At 38.5% G+C, this 14,163-nt stretch overlaps 1 protein-coding gene and 1 long non-coding RNA gene across 2 annotated transcripts in view; both read right to left on the reverse strand.

The window, feature by feature from the left end:
- Positions 1-3,429: 3,429 nt before the first annotated feature.
- On the reverse strand, positions 3,430-7,412 carry LOC139314954 (uncharacterized). Its single transcript, XR_011600233.1, has 3 exons — positions 7,395-7,412; positions 4,474-4,540; positions 3,430-3,569 (listed from the first exon to the last, which is right to left on the reverse strand). It is a non-coding gene; the product is annotated as an uncharacterized lncRNA (long non-coding RNA).
- Positions 7,413-7,422: 10 nt separating this feature from the next.
- The window catches only part of LOC139315039 (complement factor H-like), a gene marked incomplete at its 3' end in the record, with an annotated part of 58,181 nt that continues 51,440 nt past the window's right edge, over positions 7,423-14,163 (reverse strand). Inside the window, 3 exon segments of the mRNA XM_070941062.1 lie at positions 7,423-7,463; positions 7,466-7,564; positions 13,230-13,407. Coding sequence (XP_070797163.1) covers positions 7,423-7,463; positions 7,466-7,564; positions 13,230-13,407 — 318 coding nt within the window.

Here is a 14,163-nt window from a genome sequence, read left to right on the forward strand (position 1 = left end):
AATGATGGCTTGTTAAGGCACTTTTATTGATGATTAAACCTACTTGAAACAACTCAGAGGGCTGAAAAAAGTTATTTTTGACCGGTCCTCACACTTACGACCATCCTCACATTTATGCCCGTTGCAGCATTCTTAGCAACCATGTCAATCATTTCACAACTGCAGTGCTTCCATTTACCACGGTGACAAGATAAGGTGCAAAACATAAAATGTGAGGACAGTTGTAAGTGCAAGGACTGGTCAAAAGTGTGAGGACCAGTCAAAAATAACTTTTTCAGCCCTCTGAGTAGTCCCTATGCACATAGGGACTACCAGAGGGCTGCAAAAAGTGATTTCTGACTGGTCCTCATACTTTTGACTTGCCCTTGCACTTATGACCAGTTGTCATTTATGCCTGTTGCAGCATTCTTAACAACCATGTCACTCATTTCACAACTGCAGTGCTTCATGTGACTGGGTGGGACAGCCAATTCTACATAGCGTCTTTGCCCTAATGACAGTTGGCTGCAATAGCCGTAAGTGTGAAAAATGGTCATAAGTCACTTTTTTCAGTGCCATTGTAATTTTGAATGGTCACTAAATGAACTGTTATAAGTCAAGGATTACCTGTACAAAAATACAAAAAGCTTCTTTGCTTGCAAAGCAAAGAATACCAATCCCTAAATACAAATCATTAGATTAGGAATACCTGCAAACTGGAGTTACAAATCAGGGAGGGTGCCAGAGCACCTTGAGGAATTAAAATAGTTAAAATGTAATAACTATCAGCAGCCAACTCTTGCTCATAAAGTGAAACCCTTTAGCAGAGAGGTCATTTAAGCTCTCCAGAATGAAGAAAGGAGCAAACACAGTAGCTGTTTCTTGTTAAACCAATTACCAGAACAAATAGACACAGGAACTAGCCAGATTTCTGAAGCTACTTCTTTTCAGAAACAGAGATTAACATTTTTCCTTCCAAACAAAGGAAATTATCCCATCAATAAACACAGGATTAAACATCACCAAGCACAGAATTAAATTCACCAAAAAACAGTTTTAGACCAAAAGTCAGAAAGGGTATGTAAAGTCACGTTTGAATGTCAACCTTTCTAGATAGTCAAGAAGCCTTGCTGAATGTCACTCATTCTGGTTCCTTGTCATTAAAAGCTTCTTTTCGGCAGCTCTGCTTTGTTATTCAATTATTTCTTCAAAGTGCTGATCATTGCATCCCAGCTGGAAGAACTCCAACAGGGGAGTATTTCCTCCCAACACAGTGTAAAAAGCTTAAAACAACTCTTCTTCTTTAAGAAAGTCAAGCAAAGAAAAAAAAAAAACTCAGGAGAAGCTCCGGAGGTGACAGTAAGTATAGGCATACTGCCAAGAATGTAATAAGGGTTAATGGAGAGGCAATTTCTGTAAGCAGGGCAATAAAGATTAGGCTAGAAACAACACCAGAATGTTGTAATTCCTTACAGGATTAGCCCTATAAAGTGGGGGGCGGGGAGGAGATTTCTTCTAACAACTGGTTCTCCAAACTACTTAGAAAGTTAACTGGTGCGAACCAGTAGAATCCATCATGTGGTTTTGATTCAGGAACTGCAAATTATAAAACTATTATTGTGCTATCTCTACCACCATGTTTTACTGACCAGTAACTAAAAACCAGTTACTTACCTGCTGCATGTCCTTTGCTGAAAGATAAAGATGATCTTTTCCCCATCTCGTAGCTTGGTAAGCATCAGATGGGCCTGAAGTAAACATTTTCTTTATTTAAACCTGGACAATAGGCTTTCTTGCATTCTATGAAAATATGTCTTGAGTTGCCAGATGTTGGTGTGTCCAATGGTGTAAAAAGGCTTGCAGAACCATTAAACTCTTCTTTGGAATCTGAAGCTGCCATATTATTTCTCAAAAGCAGGCAGGGGTTTTTAAACTGCAGAACTTCACAGCCACCAGCTGAGGCACTAATAATAGTGCATGTGCTGGACCACAGCCAGTAGCTAAGACACATTTAATAGTGCCTCTGCAGAGTAACAGCTCTACAAAATCTAAACCTGCCCTCTGGCCATGCTTGGAAAAACATGGACCAAGCAGTCCTATGCCTACTTTCTGTGCAGAAAAACTTCAGTGGATCAGTCTAAATTTACATCACAGCAAATTTTGTGTCAACTAACAGATTTTGAAGTATGTAGTTGGAAACCCTGCATCAATTTCTAAGATATAGCTTAATCTTATTTATTTATTTATTAGTTAGATTTATATGCCACCCTTCTCCAGAGACTCAGGACGGCTTATAATGCATTAAGCAATAGCCTTCATACTTTTGTATATACCTGCTTAGTAGGGCTTTCGGCCCCCCCAAGCGGTGTTCTTTTTTATACAAAGTCAGCTTATTGCCCCCACAATCCATTTTACCTACCTCGAAAGGATGGAAGGCTGAGTCAACCTTGAGCCTGGTGAGATTTGAACTTGCAATAATTGCAGGCAGCTGGCAATTTAAGTGCTACTTTAACAGCACTTAGTCCACTGCGCCACCAGGCTCTATGCCTGTTGTTAAAATCTTGTTTTACTTACCCTATTTCCCTGAAAATAAAACATCCCCTGATAATAACCCCAACCAGGCTTTTGAGCGGATATGCTAAAATAAGCCTCCCCATGAAAATACCCCTTATTTTTGGGAAAACACAGTATTATAATTAAAATGTGGCTCTGCTGATTGGCCTGGGGGCATTGTTAATATTTATCATTTGTTTTAATTTTTGATACTGCTTATCTGGTTGTAAACTGCCTAGAGTCACTTGCTGGTGAGATAGGCAGCATATACATTTATTAAATAAATACATTTTACAATATCTTACTGTCCAAACAGAAAAAAAGGAAAACAAAACAAAAAAGAAAAACAAAGCATATATCTATTTGTGATTTTCCCACGTTAGATTTTAGAATAGGCAGAAATCCTTTCGGCTCTGATTAAACCTCCCTCTGATTATTAACATCAAGTTTGATTTTGCTAACTCCAGAGCAACCCCAGGAGGAGCAATCGTTGGCGATCTTTGATTGGATAGTGAATTGAAATGTTCACTGTGCATCTCTGTTTCTTTACAAACTATATTACAAATTGTTTGTCAATAAAAATCATTTTTGGATTTCTTTTATTTTTTGAAGAATTCAAGAATCCATATGCTAAACATATCAACTACAATTATCTATTATCATTGCTTTAAAATGGGCTGCTGATTGATTGTTCAGATTAATCAAATGTTTAAAAGTAAAATTACAGTATATAGAAAAAATTCTTCATTTCTCACTCCAGATATATATTTAAAAAGTTATTTATAATGTTATATTGTAAAATTTTATCTGCCTTAAAGGTGGTCTATAAGTTTATTTTTAAATGTTATTATTTTCCCAGTAATTACAGTTGGTAATTATCTTTTACAAAATAGACTTTTAGATTCGGATCCACTGTTTATAATTGTGTATATACAATCCAGCTTCATGGGATCATATGAAAGAAAATAATATATGACTCCAGATATTCTTCTGGTTCAAAGGCTGTGGTATGCGTCCTATTGTTTATTTGCTTAGATCTGTAAAATAAAATGTGAAGAATAAAGAAATAAATTCCCATCTGTACATTTTATGCAATTCTTTTTTAAACTGATTCATCTGATCTGCAGCAGAATGCAGCCTGTAATAATTTTTAATATATTAAACTACATGGGCAAGACGATTTTGAAAGTCAGTATCACCATTTTTAAACAAAATAGTGAAAACTACTGTTTGATGATTGCATAAGGTTGACCTGATTATGGTGAAGTCCATTTGGTGAGGTCCAAGTGTATAAGTGGCACTTGTGCTGTTTGAACCATGTATTCATGATTTTGGACTGTTGCCTTCTGGCAGAAGATACAGAGCAATTAAAACTCAGACCACACATTTTCTGAATAGTTTTTATCCCAATTGCACTCAACAATGAACTAAAGGGCCACCATCAGTCAGCTGTTGGACAGCATTGATTGGCCTGTTGTGTGGATGTTTGGGTGGTTCAGGGATGGGGAATTTGTGGTGGGTGGGGGTGTGTTTGTTATGTGTGTTGGGCCTGGTCTTTGGGTGTAATTGAATTTTGTTGTATGGGTATACTCTGTATATATGTACAATGACAATAAAGTTATATATATATTTGTACCAATTGTACCAGAATTTCTTAGACCATGGCATAAAAACCCTCTATTTCAAGCTCTGTTGAAGCAGTCTTTGGGGCATAGACTTGGGTAACTGTGATATTGAGAAGCTTGGCATGAATTCTGATGGTTATAATTCTGTCGCTGGCAGTTAAGAAATTTTCCACTGCTCTAGCAAGTTTCTTACCAATAAGATAGAAACAATAAGAGGTATCCACTGCATGTATATTTAATAGGACCATTCACTCTGTAAATTCACTAGGTCATTTCAGCCTTATTGTGGAACTTAGCTGGAAGACCAGATAATCACCTGGCGATGTTCCTTTTGGAAGACTTCAAATCCTACATCAGTCACTTGGTAAATAAGCTTTGTGTTTCTGCAATAGAAATCAGACAAAAGGTGGTATGGGGATACTTGTCTGGAATGCTTCTTTAATTTTATTGTGTTGCAGTTTTCAAGATTACAGCTTTAATGTTAAAAATATACTATGTTCCCAACAATATCTCTGTCACTGAGATACACTTGGCAGAGTGTGGCAGAGATGACACCGAAGATCTAGTTCAGGGATGTCAAACTCACGTCGTCACGGCGGTGTCATGTGACATATCGGGACTTTTCCCCCCCCCTTTGCTAAAGTGGGCGTGGGCATGGCCAGTACGTGATGCATCCAGCCCATGGGCCGGGAGATTGACAGCCTTGATCTAGCTGATAAGTGGGTTTACATTCATTTAAAAACAACATAGATCTGAAGGGATGTTGCCAGCACCTCTAAAGTAGAGCACCAGGAGCTTTGGAAGAAAGCACATGCCAAACAGACATTGCGTTGACAAAAGTGACTTTCAGTCCTTCCTTCCTTCCTTCCTTCCTTCCTTCCTTCCTTCCTTCCTTCCTTCCTTCCTTCCTTCCTTCCTTTCTCACCATTGCCCACCATATTCCTGTTAATGTGTTCACTGGAGTGGTACCTATTTATCTACTTGTGTTTGCATGCTTTCAAACTGCTAGCTGAACAGTAGCTGGAGCAAATGACAGGAGTTCACCCCATCATAGAGCAGCACTTTGAACGTGAGCTTTCAGATTGTCAACCCAGTGTTCTAACCGTATGAGTCACTGAGTCATAAATCATGGCAAAACTGAACTCTCTGATTCGGGGGAAAACTATTTGCTTTCTAAAAAGATCAGACACCTTTTATGGCCCTCTTGCTAAAAGAAGAAAAAAGTGAAAGGACTATGTATAAATTTTATTATTGAAATAGGTGAAAATTAAATAAGGGATGAAGGGATGAAGGGAGAGCTAAGAGGGACAATAGTATTTCTAATATAATGATTGAATGATTGTAAGACAACTAGAGTCAGTCCAGGCAAGATGGGTGGCATACAAAATAGATTAGATAGATGGAGATAGATGGAGATTAGGGATGGATAGAGATGGAGAAAGATGATGGTTAGATAAGACAGACAGAGCGAGAGCGAGAGCGAGAGAGAGAGAGAGAGAGAGAGAGAGAGAGAGAGAGAGATAAGTTTGGAAGTCATAATATTTCATAACAGGATTTTTCTTTCTTTCTTTTCTTGCACCTGTTGTGTCTTTTAGGTTTGTCTTTTACTGTATCTAAAATCTTACACACATACACATACATACACACATACACACACACACACAAACCATCATGACATCCTTCAGCCTTTGTCTCCTTTGTTGTTAGTTCTGTAACTGCAATCTCCCATAACAAGCAACTTTGCATTTAAGCCAAGTAGTAATGAATGCCTCAAAGCCCCCAAGCTTTGTCCCTCACCAAGTCGTTAAAGAGAAAATTGGAGAGATTGTATGTATTTTTGCTGTCCCAGTGAGAAGTGATTCCTGTAGATTAGAGAAAAAGATCTTTGTTTTTCCCCAAAGAAAGCATAATAGTCTCCTTCTTAAAAAGCCATTCTAGCAGACACCCAGGAGAGAAAACAGGGCAGCCAGAATAGCACTGAAGGCAAAGACTCAAAGGAATATTATACTAGTGAAGCCCCAGACACAGACTGGCAAGAAAAGGCTTCCCAAAGCTTTACAGTGTTGTGCTTAGCTTTGCATCCTTTTGTTGTGGTTGTGGCCCCTGCCTAAACTATCTACACTCACCATCTCTTCTCTGGATGGTAAAAAAGGCCTTTAGGAAAGAAAATCTTTGAAGCTGATTTATTAAAGTAGTGACACTTCTTTTTCAGGTTCACCTTGAAAAAAGTAGGCTTTTTCACTGAACAACAGAGGAATTGTCTGGTTGCGTGATGTCCAAATAACCCTTCTGAATTCCTCTTTAATTTTGAAGAAGAGAGACTTTGAAGTCAGAACCTTGCTTTGACAACAACAATTCTGAACGTATGCAGGACATTTCATTTGAGATTAATGTTTGAGGCCACTTGTGAGACATTTTTGAAACTTCTCAATATTTATATAAAACCCCCAAGTTCCTTGTTTATGCATCTTCCTTGCATAATTTCTAACATTAGCATAAGGCTGGATAAAAAGCCTGTATAACTTTTTTTAGAGCCCAAATCCACTGTTTGCATTTCAGAAAAAAGTACTATTTATTACTTGTGCAAACAGATGGCTCAGACCATTTCCCATTTTCACATGTCACAGTATTTGACTGACTAATTTCAAAACCTGAAGAGCAACGCTATTCTACAATTTCACCAGGAAAAAATGTTGCACAGTTCCCAATTTCTACTACACGATGTCAATTTGAGGAGGAGATTTACACCATAAATCTAGAAAAAGGAAACACAGAAAAACAGGAAACAGAAAAACCACTCAGAAAACAAATCTCTATTTTAAAAAAGCAGCCCCTATGGGAGAAGTAGCTGAGAAAGTCTCAAAATGTTACCAGCCCTTCTATCCTAAGGCCCTCCCTCTTGGTCATGTGATCCAAAATAGAGAATATGCAATCCCTGTAAGTTGCCACCACACACAGACACAGGGCAGAGCAGAAACATAAATAATTTCAGCACCCGTGTACCAACCCTGATCTGACTCTCAGGGAAACACAAAGACAACACACAATGTGCAAATAACCTGTTTAGTCCCTTAGAACACAGCACATATATATACAGAGAGGCCACTGTTCATAAATGGCTGGGATGAATTCCGTAAAACGTGCTCTGAATGTTCTCACCTTTTTTCAAACAGCTTCTTACACTTTATCTGTATTGTCCATTATCTTTAAAATAAAGGCAAAACTGAGCATACAAACCAAGACAGAATGGAGGTGTTTGCCATTTTCCATATTCACACTTTATTTTTTGTGGGCCACGAAGAAGGAATGTTCTTGACACTTGAAGCTAATTTCTTCTCCGCTCCTGTAGATTCTCATCTCGGCTACATTGACGGCATTGGGAAGCTGAGGTGGTGGAGGGCAGGTTCCTTTAACAAAACATCTTATAATTTGAACTTGATTAGGATTAGAGCTGAACATTCTTAAACCACTTTTTAAAAGATTTTTTGCCTAACTATTTTGATCCCTGATGTGGCCCGAAGTATCATTAGATAACTTGTAGAGATAATCTAAAGTTTAGATTTCAGAGTTGATGTTTAGGCCAGCAGTTCTCAAGTGTAGTTTAAACTTAGACTTTGAGAACTTCTGTCCAAGGCAAATGTAAACAATACAATGGAGCAAAATCAGTTACAAAAACACAGCCAAAACAAAGAACTCGGTTATACCATTGCAGAATTCCCAATATATTTCAAGACATAATTCTTCATGGATGGACTATTTTAAAGCTTATAATTCTTTGAATGAAGCTACTCAATATTATTTCACTTCTACTTCATCCCATGAAGATGAATCAGTGGTGGATTTCTACCGGTTCTACCCAATTCAGGTGAACCGGTAGCAGCGGCGGTGGGAGGCTCCGCCCACCTGCCCGGACGTCATTGTGGATGCTCTGCGCATGCGCACTCGCATTTGCGAACCGGTAGAAAGGTAATTGAATCCCACTACTGAGATGAATCCTAAGTATTTTCTTAGGAGGCTTTTATGTCAAATCTCTTATCTACTGTGATTGAGAATTTCTTGATCACAATGAGAATGAAATTCTAATTATATTTGTATGATATAAATATCAGGGCTCATTTTATTCAGGGTTTCAGATGAGTTATAGGATGAAATTTGCTTCAGCCTGAATGGTAGACCTGGCAAGTAGTCTTTGTAGTACCCTTCAGATTTTAGGTTGCTTTCAGTTTATTTGACTATTTATTTTTTTTTTACTGCTGATGTCCCCGAGCGATGCTAGGGAAGTAGCTTTGGGCACCAAGGCCATCAAATCCTGCTAATTCTATCCTTATTCCTGTTACTTAATTGTTGCATTAAACTTCAAGAGATACTTATTTGACAATGTTTTACAGATAAACACATATTAAGAATGAAACAACATGCATAAATTACTTTCAAAGTTAAATAGCAATCAGATCCTAATAATAAATCTAAGGTACAGGACATGCAATTAATCCACAAATGCTCTGGGAAAGAGATCAGTTTGGAACATTTTCCTAAAGAAAAATGCTATAACAATAAGACTGATGCACGACACCAAATTAATTTATTAGATCAACAGGATTTGGAGAAAAGAATAAGGTGGATGAAGCAAAGATACTTCGAAAGGGCAAACAAACAAGGGAGGTGGCTCACTTACCGTCTAAATAAAGAAAAGGAAAAGAATAGAATCCATAACTTGAGAGATGGGAAAGGCAACTGGATTACAGGGGAAGAAGGGAAGAAAATAATTGCACAGGAATTTTATACTAACCTATATTGTAAGGAAGATAAGTCTGAGCAGGAAATAAAGAAATACTTAGAGGAATCAGACATACCCAAAATACCAGGTTTATCTAGGGAAGTATTGGATGAAGAAATTACGGAGGGGGAAATCGAAAGGGTCATGGGAAAACAAAAGACAGGGAAAACTCCCGGTACAGATGGCCTACCGATTGAATATTACAAAGCACTTTGGGAAATACTAGGTACGCATATGACTGAGTTATTTAATGGGGTGATTCGGGAGGGACAGACCCCGAAATCATGGACAGAAGCACTAATAACTCTTTTGCCAAAGGATGATAGTGACCTATCTCAGATTCAGAACTATAGGCCCATCTCGCTCCTTAACGCAGATTATAAATTATTCGCAGCAGTTTTAGCAGAGAGACTCAAAGGGTTTCTTAACCAATTTATACATGAAGACCAAAATGGCTTCTTACCAGGCAGACAGATTAGAGACAACGTAAGAATAGTTATGAATGTTTTGGAATACTACGAAACCCATATTGATAAACAACTGGCCCTGGTATTCATGGATGCACATAAGGCCTTTGATCGTGTGAACTGGAGCTTTTTAATAGGTCTACTGCAACATATGCAATTTGGAGAAAGATTTATTCGGGCAATCCGTGCAATTTACTCGAAGCAGACTGCTAAAATTTCAATTAATGGTGATGTATCTGATCAAATTGATATTGAGAAAGGAACTAGACAAGGGTGTCCGCTTTCCCCGTTGTTATTTATTCTGTCATTAGAACCCTTACTGAGGGAAATTAGACGTAATACGGGGATAAAAGGTCTTTATATCCAAAATCAACAATATAAGGTGCAGGCTTATGCTGATGACTTAGTATTTATATTAGAAGATTCGTTGATATCGGGACCGTGTCTGACCCAGGAAATAGAAAAATATGGTAAGGTGGCGGGATTAAAAGTCAATAGGGAAAAAACTAAAATTATTGCCAAAAATCTGACAGTAAAGCAAGGGAAAGAATTAGAAGCGAATTTGGGGTTCCAAATTGTAAATAAACTAAAATATCTAGGTATTATTATATCAGCCAAATGCTCCACGATCAAAGAAGACAACTACCTGAACCTTCTCAAGAGAACAGGTCAGGATCTAGAGAAGTGGAAGAACATGCAGATATCCCTACTAGGTAGAATATAAAATTATAAAATCTACTAGGTAGAATTATAAAAACTTACATACTCCCGAAATGGATATACCTATTCTACACAGCACCAGCTAGATTGGATAATAATTTTTTAAAAAAACTAAATTACTATGTCCTTAAATTCATTTGGCAAAATAAAAAACCCAGAATCAAACTTAAAATGCTTCAAGAGCTTAAAGAAAGAGGAGGATTTGGTGTTCCAAAATGGGAATACTACTATCAGGCCGCAAATTTAGTCTGGATCAGGGATTGGATATTGTTGAGAAGAAAGAGGTTGTTGATCTTGGAAGGTGAGGGGCTACATCAAGGTTGGCATTATTTTCTTTGGCAAAACAAAATCCCAAAGCACAGGTGCCTTGCAGGACATTATGTGAGGAATATTCTAATTAAGTCCTGGAGGAAAATTAAGGGTAAATTTTACTCTTCAATCCCCCCCTTGGCTGGTCCCACTCGAAGCTATAACATATAGGCCTCTATATAACAAAGAAAATCACCTCTCTTACCGGGAACTTTTGGACCCCCATGGTAGTCTGAAATCAAGAAATGAGTTGGAGTTGCAGGGAAGACAACTGGATTGGTGGGCTTATGCCCAAATTTGCTAGAAATTTAAAAAAGATAGGGAACAAGATGGTATTAATTTGAATCAGCATGATCTGGACAATATCATTCTAGGAAAAGAGGACAAAATGTTATCAAGGATATATAAACTTTTAATAGACTATTGGATAGGGGATGAAATAGTTAAAGACTCTATGATTGCCTGGGGGAGAAATATTGGCTATCCAATTGATATGACAAAATGGGAAGAAATCTGGCTTAAGCATATGAAATTCCTGTGGGCAACATCATACAAAGAAAATGTGTACAAGATGCTGTACAGATGGCACCTTCCACCTGCTCGTCTTTCTAAAATGTATTCAAATCTCTTACCAAACTGTTGGAAGTGTGGGGAGATTGGCACTTATTTCCACATGTAGTGGACCTGTTCCAGGATGACTGAATTCTGGAAAATCATACAGGCATGGATCATGGAAATCACAGGTTATAACCTAATTCTGAAACCAGAGTACTATCTACTGAACATTAGGCCAGACAACATAGGCACAAATATATGGTGTCTGTGTGTATTTATCACCACGTCAGCAAGAATATGTTTCGCCCAACATTGGAAGGGGAAAGACCTGCCGGCTGAAGATTTGATTTTGGAGAAAATTTTGGATTATGCGGAAGCCGACAGACTGACTAAAGCATTGAGAGATCAAAAGGACTCCATATATTTCCAATGTTGGGACAAATGGTACATTTGGTTGAACAACAGACGCCCAAAAAGTCAAGTATAACCAGGATTATGTTTAATATATGTTAAATCTGACTGAAGCCTACATACCGTAGAAAGTGTAAATATCATGTAAAGTTCCTGTCGCGATCATTTGTTTGACTATTTCTTTTTTCTGATGTATTGTTTTAAATAAATAAATTAAAAATTAAAAAAAAAAACAATAAGACTGATGCTACTACTGAGAAACAGTGATTTTATATTTTAGTCCTCCCCCTCGTTTCATGGAAGTTAAATACTACTAGCACCTTGTCCATGTAAACTAGCTGACAGCGATTGGAGACCTGCAGGTATCCCGTTGCCAAACTATACAGATCAACACCAGGAATTGATCCTGATAATCTTTTGGGAACCAATGAAAAGTCTTATGTGCTATTCCTTCCTTTGCCAGTTTCTTGTTGTCTGTGAGGTAGACTGCTTGCATGGTGAGAATCCTTAACTAATCACTTCAGCTTCCAGAAATTTTCTCCAAGATTTAGCACCTAACAGCATGCTCTGATTAAGTCTCCAGTGATTGATGTAGTAGAAATAGCAGCCATCACACTGAACCAACAAACTGCAGCAGCTAAAATTACATCATAGAGTAACATCCATAGAGATGCCACATCAACGTCCCTTTCCACAATGATACTAAACCCCAGGATTGACCCAATTGGGGAACAAACAAAAAACAACTATATGGTTGTTATCAGATCATAGTAAATCTTTTACGTATCTTTTCTCTCAATCATTCTTTTCTGCTATATGCTCTCACACTTCTCTTCATATACTCCAGTCTGTTTTTTCACAAACTAATATTTCAGGACTCAAATTTAAGACCTAATGTCTGTTGCTTCCAACATATTTTGTATAAAATATACAAAAAGTATGAAGGCTATTGCTTAACGCATGTAAGCCACCCTGAGTCTCCGGAGAAGGGCGGCATATAAATCAAATTTAAAATAAAAAATAAAAATAAAAATAAATAAATTCTAACCCTTTGCTGTCAGCTAGTACCAGTGGTGAAATCCAAATTTTTTAGTACCAGTTCTGTGGGCGTGGCTTGGTGGGCATGACAGGGGAAGGATACGGCAAAATCCCCATTCTCTCCCCACTCCTGGGGGAAGGATATTGCAAAATCTCCATTCCCACCCCACTCTGGGGTCAGCCAGAGGTGGCATTTGCCTGTTCTCTGAACTACTCAAAATTTCCGCTATCAGTTCTCTAGAACCTGCTGGATTTCACCCCTGGCTAGTACTCATAATTCATCCTTAAACATTTCACCTGACAACTCTCACAAAAGAGCCATTTGTTTCCTATTACTAATTGATCACACTGGAGCTTTACTACAATCATGAAACTCTCAAGGGTAGATATAAAACAACTACAGTAAAAGATATATAAGATCAAAACCAATTTAACAGTCACAAACTAAACCTGTGAAGGAAACAAAATAGCTGCTAAGGAAGAAACCAACTGATTTTAAGGGTAATGCTGCATTTGATTTTGTCCTTGGATTGTTAAGAAGGATTTTTCTATATTGCAAAATTATCTTTTCTTTTTTGATGGATATATTCACATTATTTCATTATTTCATGAGTTTAGACAAAGAATGCCAAACTCATAGGACCTTAATGGGGTGTTGCAGAAGAAACTGTGTGCCATCAAAAGATGTTACATAGGAAGACAGTTCTCAGGTGTGCCCCACTTTTATTTTTTTGATATGATTAATGTCATCCTATTGAAGAAACTATAAACTTGTACATAGCATGCAAACGATACCTTTACACCATGGCTCAGGAAGCCATAATCCATTAACACATTTTGTTTGATGCAGGTTGGAATCACAGTGGTACTTTGCAAACTGGTTGGTCTTAAACTGCTTTGAAGTCTGAACAGTTGGTTGAAAGACTGCATACTGTGGACGTATGAGAGAGAGTGGGGGAGAGAGAGAAGGGGGAAGAGAAAGAGAGAATGAGAGAGAAAGAGTGGGAGAAGGACAGGAGAGAGAGAGAGAGAAAGAGGGGGAGAGAGAAAGAGAGAATGAGAGGGAAAGAGTGGGGAAGAGAGGGGGAGAGAGAGAGAAAGAGGGGGAGAGAGAAAGAATGAGAGAGAGGGGGGAGAGAGAAAGAGAATGAGAGAAAGAGTGGGAGAGAGAGAAAGAGGGGGAGAGAGAAAGGGGAGAGAGAAAAAGAATGAGAGAGGGGGAGAGAGAGAGAGAAAGGGGGAGAGAGGGGGGAGAGAAAGAGAGAATGAGAGAGGGGGAGAGAAAGAGAATGAGAGAAAGAGTGGGGGAGAGAGAGAAAGGGGGGGAGAAAGAGAGAATGAGAGAGGGGGAGAGAGAGAGAAAGAGAGGGGGAGAGTGCCTGAAGGACCCTATCCCATCACTGGGAGTCCAGGTGCTTCAGCAAGCGGCGTGCTGGATTCATATTAGTGGTCCGCGAAATTTAAAATTATGAACTTGGTGGTCCCTGAGGTCCAAAAGGTTGGTGACCCCTGCTCTGGAGGATTTAAGTAGCTTAACTGTGTTTGCTTGCCAATACCAGAATTACAGAGTTGGAAAGGACCTTTGGAGGTCTTCTAGTCCAGAGATCTCCAACCTTGGCAACTTTCTCTGCCTGGGCCTGATGCTTCCTGAGAGGTAGGGGATCTCTCCGAGTGGGACCCCCTCCCCAAAAGGCTGGCCACAAAGCCCTAGCTCAGAGGTCTTCAAACT

This window comes from Pituophis catenifer, unplaced genomic scaffold, assembly GCF_029215685.1.
Source record: "Pituophis catenifer annectens isolate HBS135680 unplaced genomic scaffold, rPitCat1.0.hap2 SCAF_3, whole genome shotgun sequence".
Classification (NCBI taxonomy): domain Eukaryota; kingdom Metazoa; phylum Chordata; class Lepidosauria; order Squamata; family Colubridae; genus Pituophis; species Pituophis catenifer.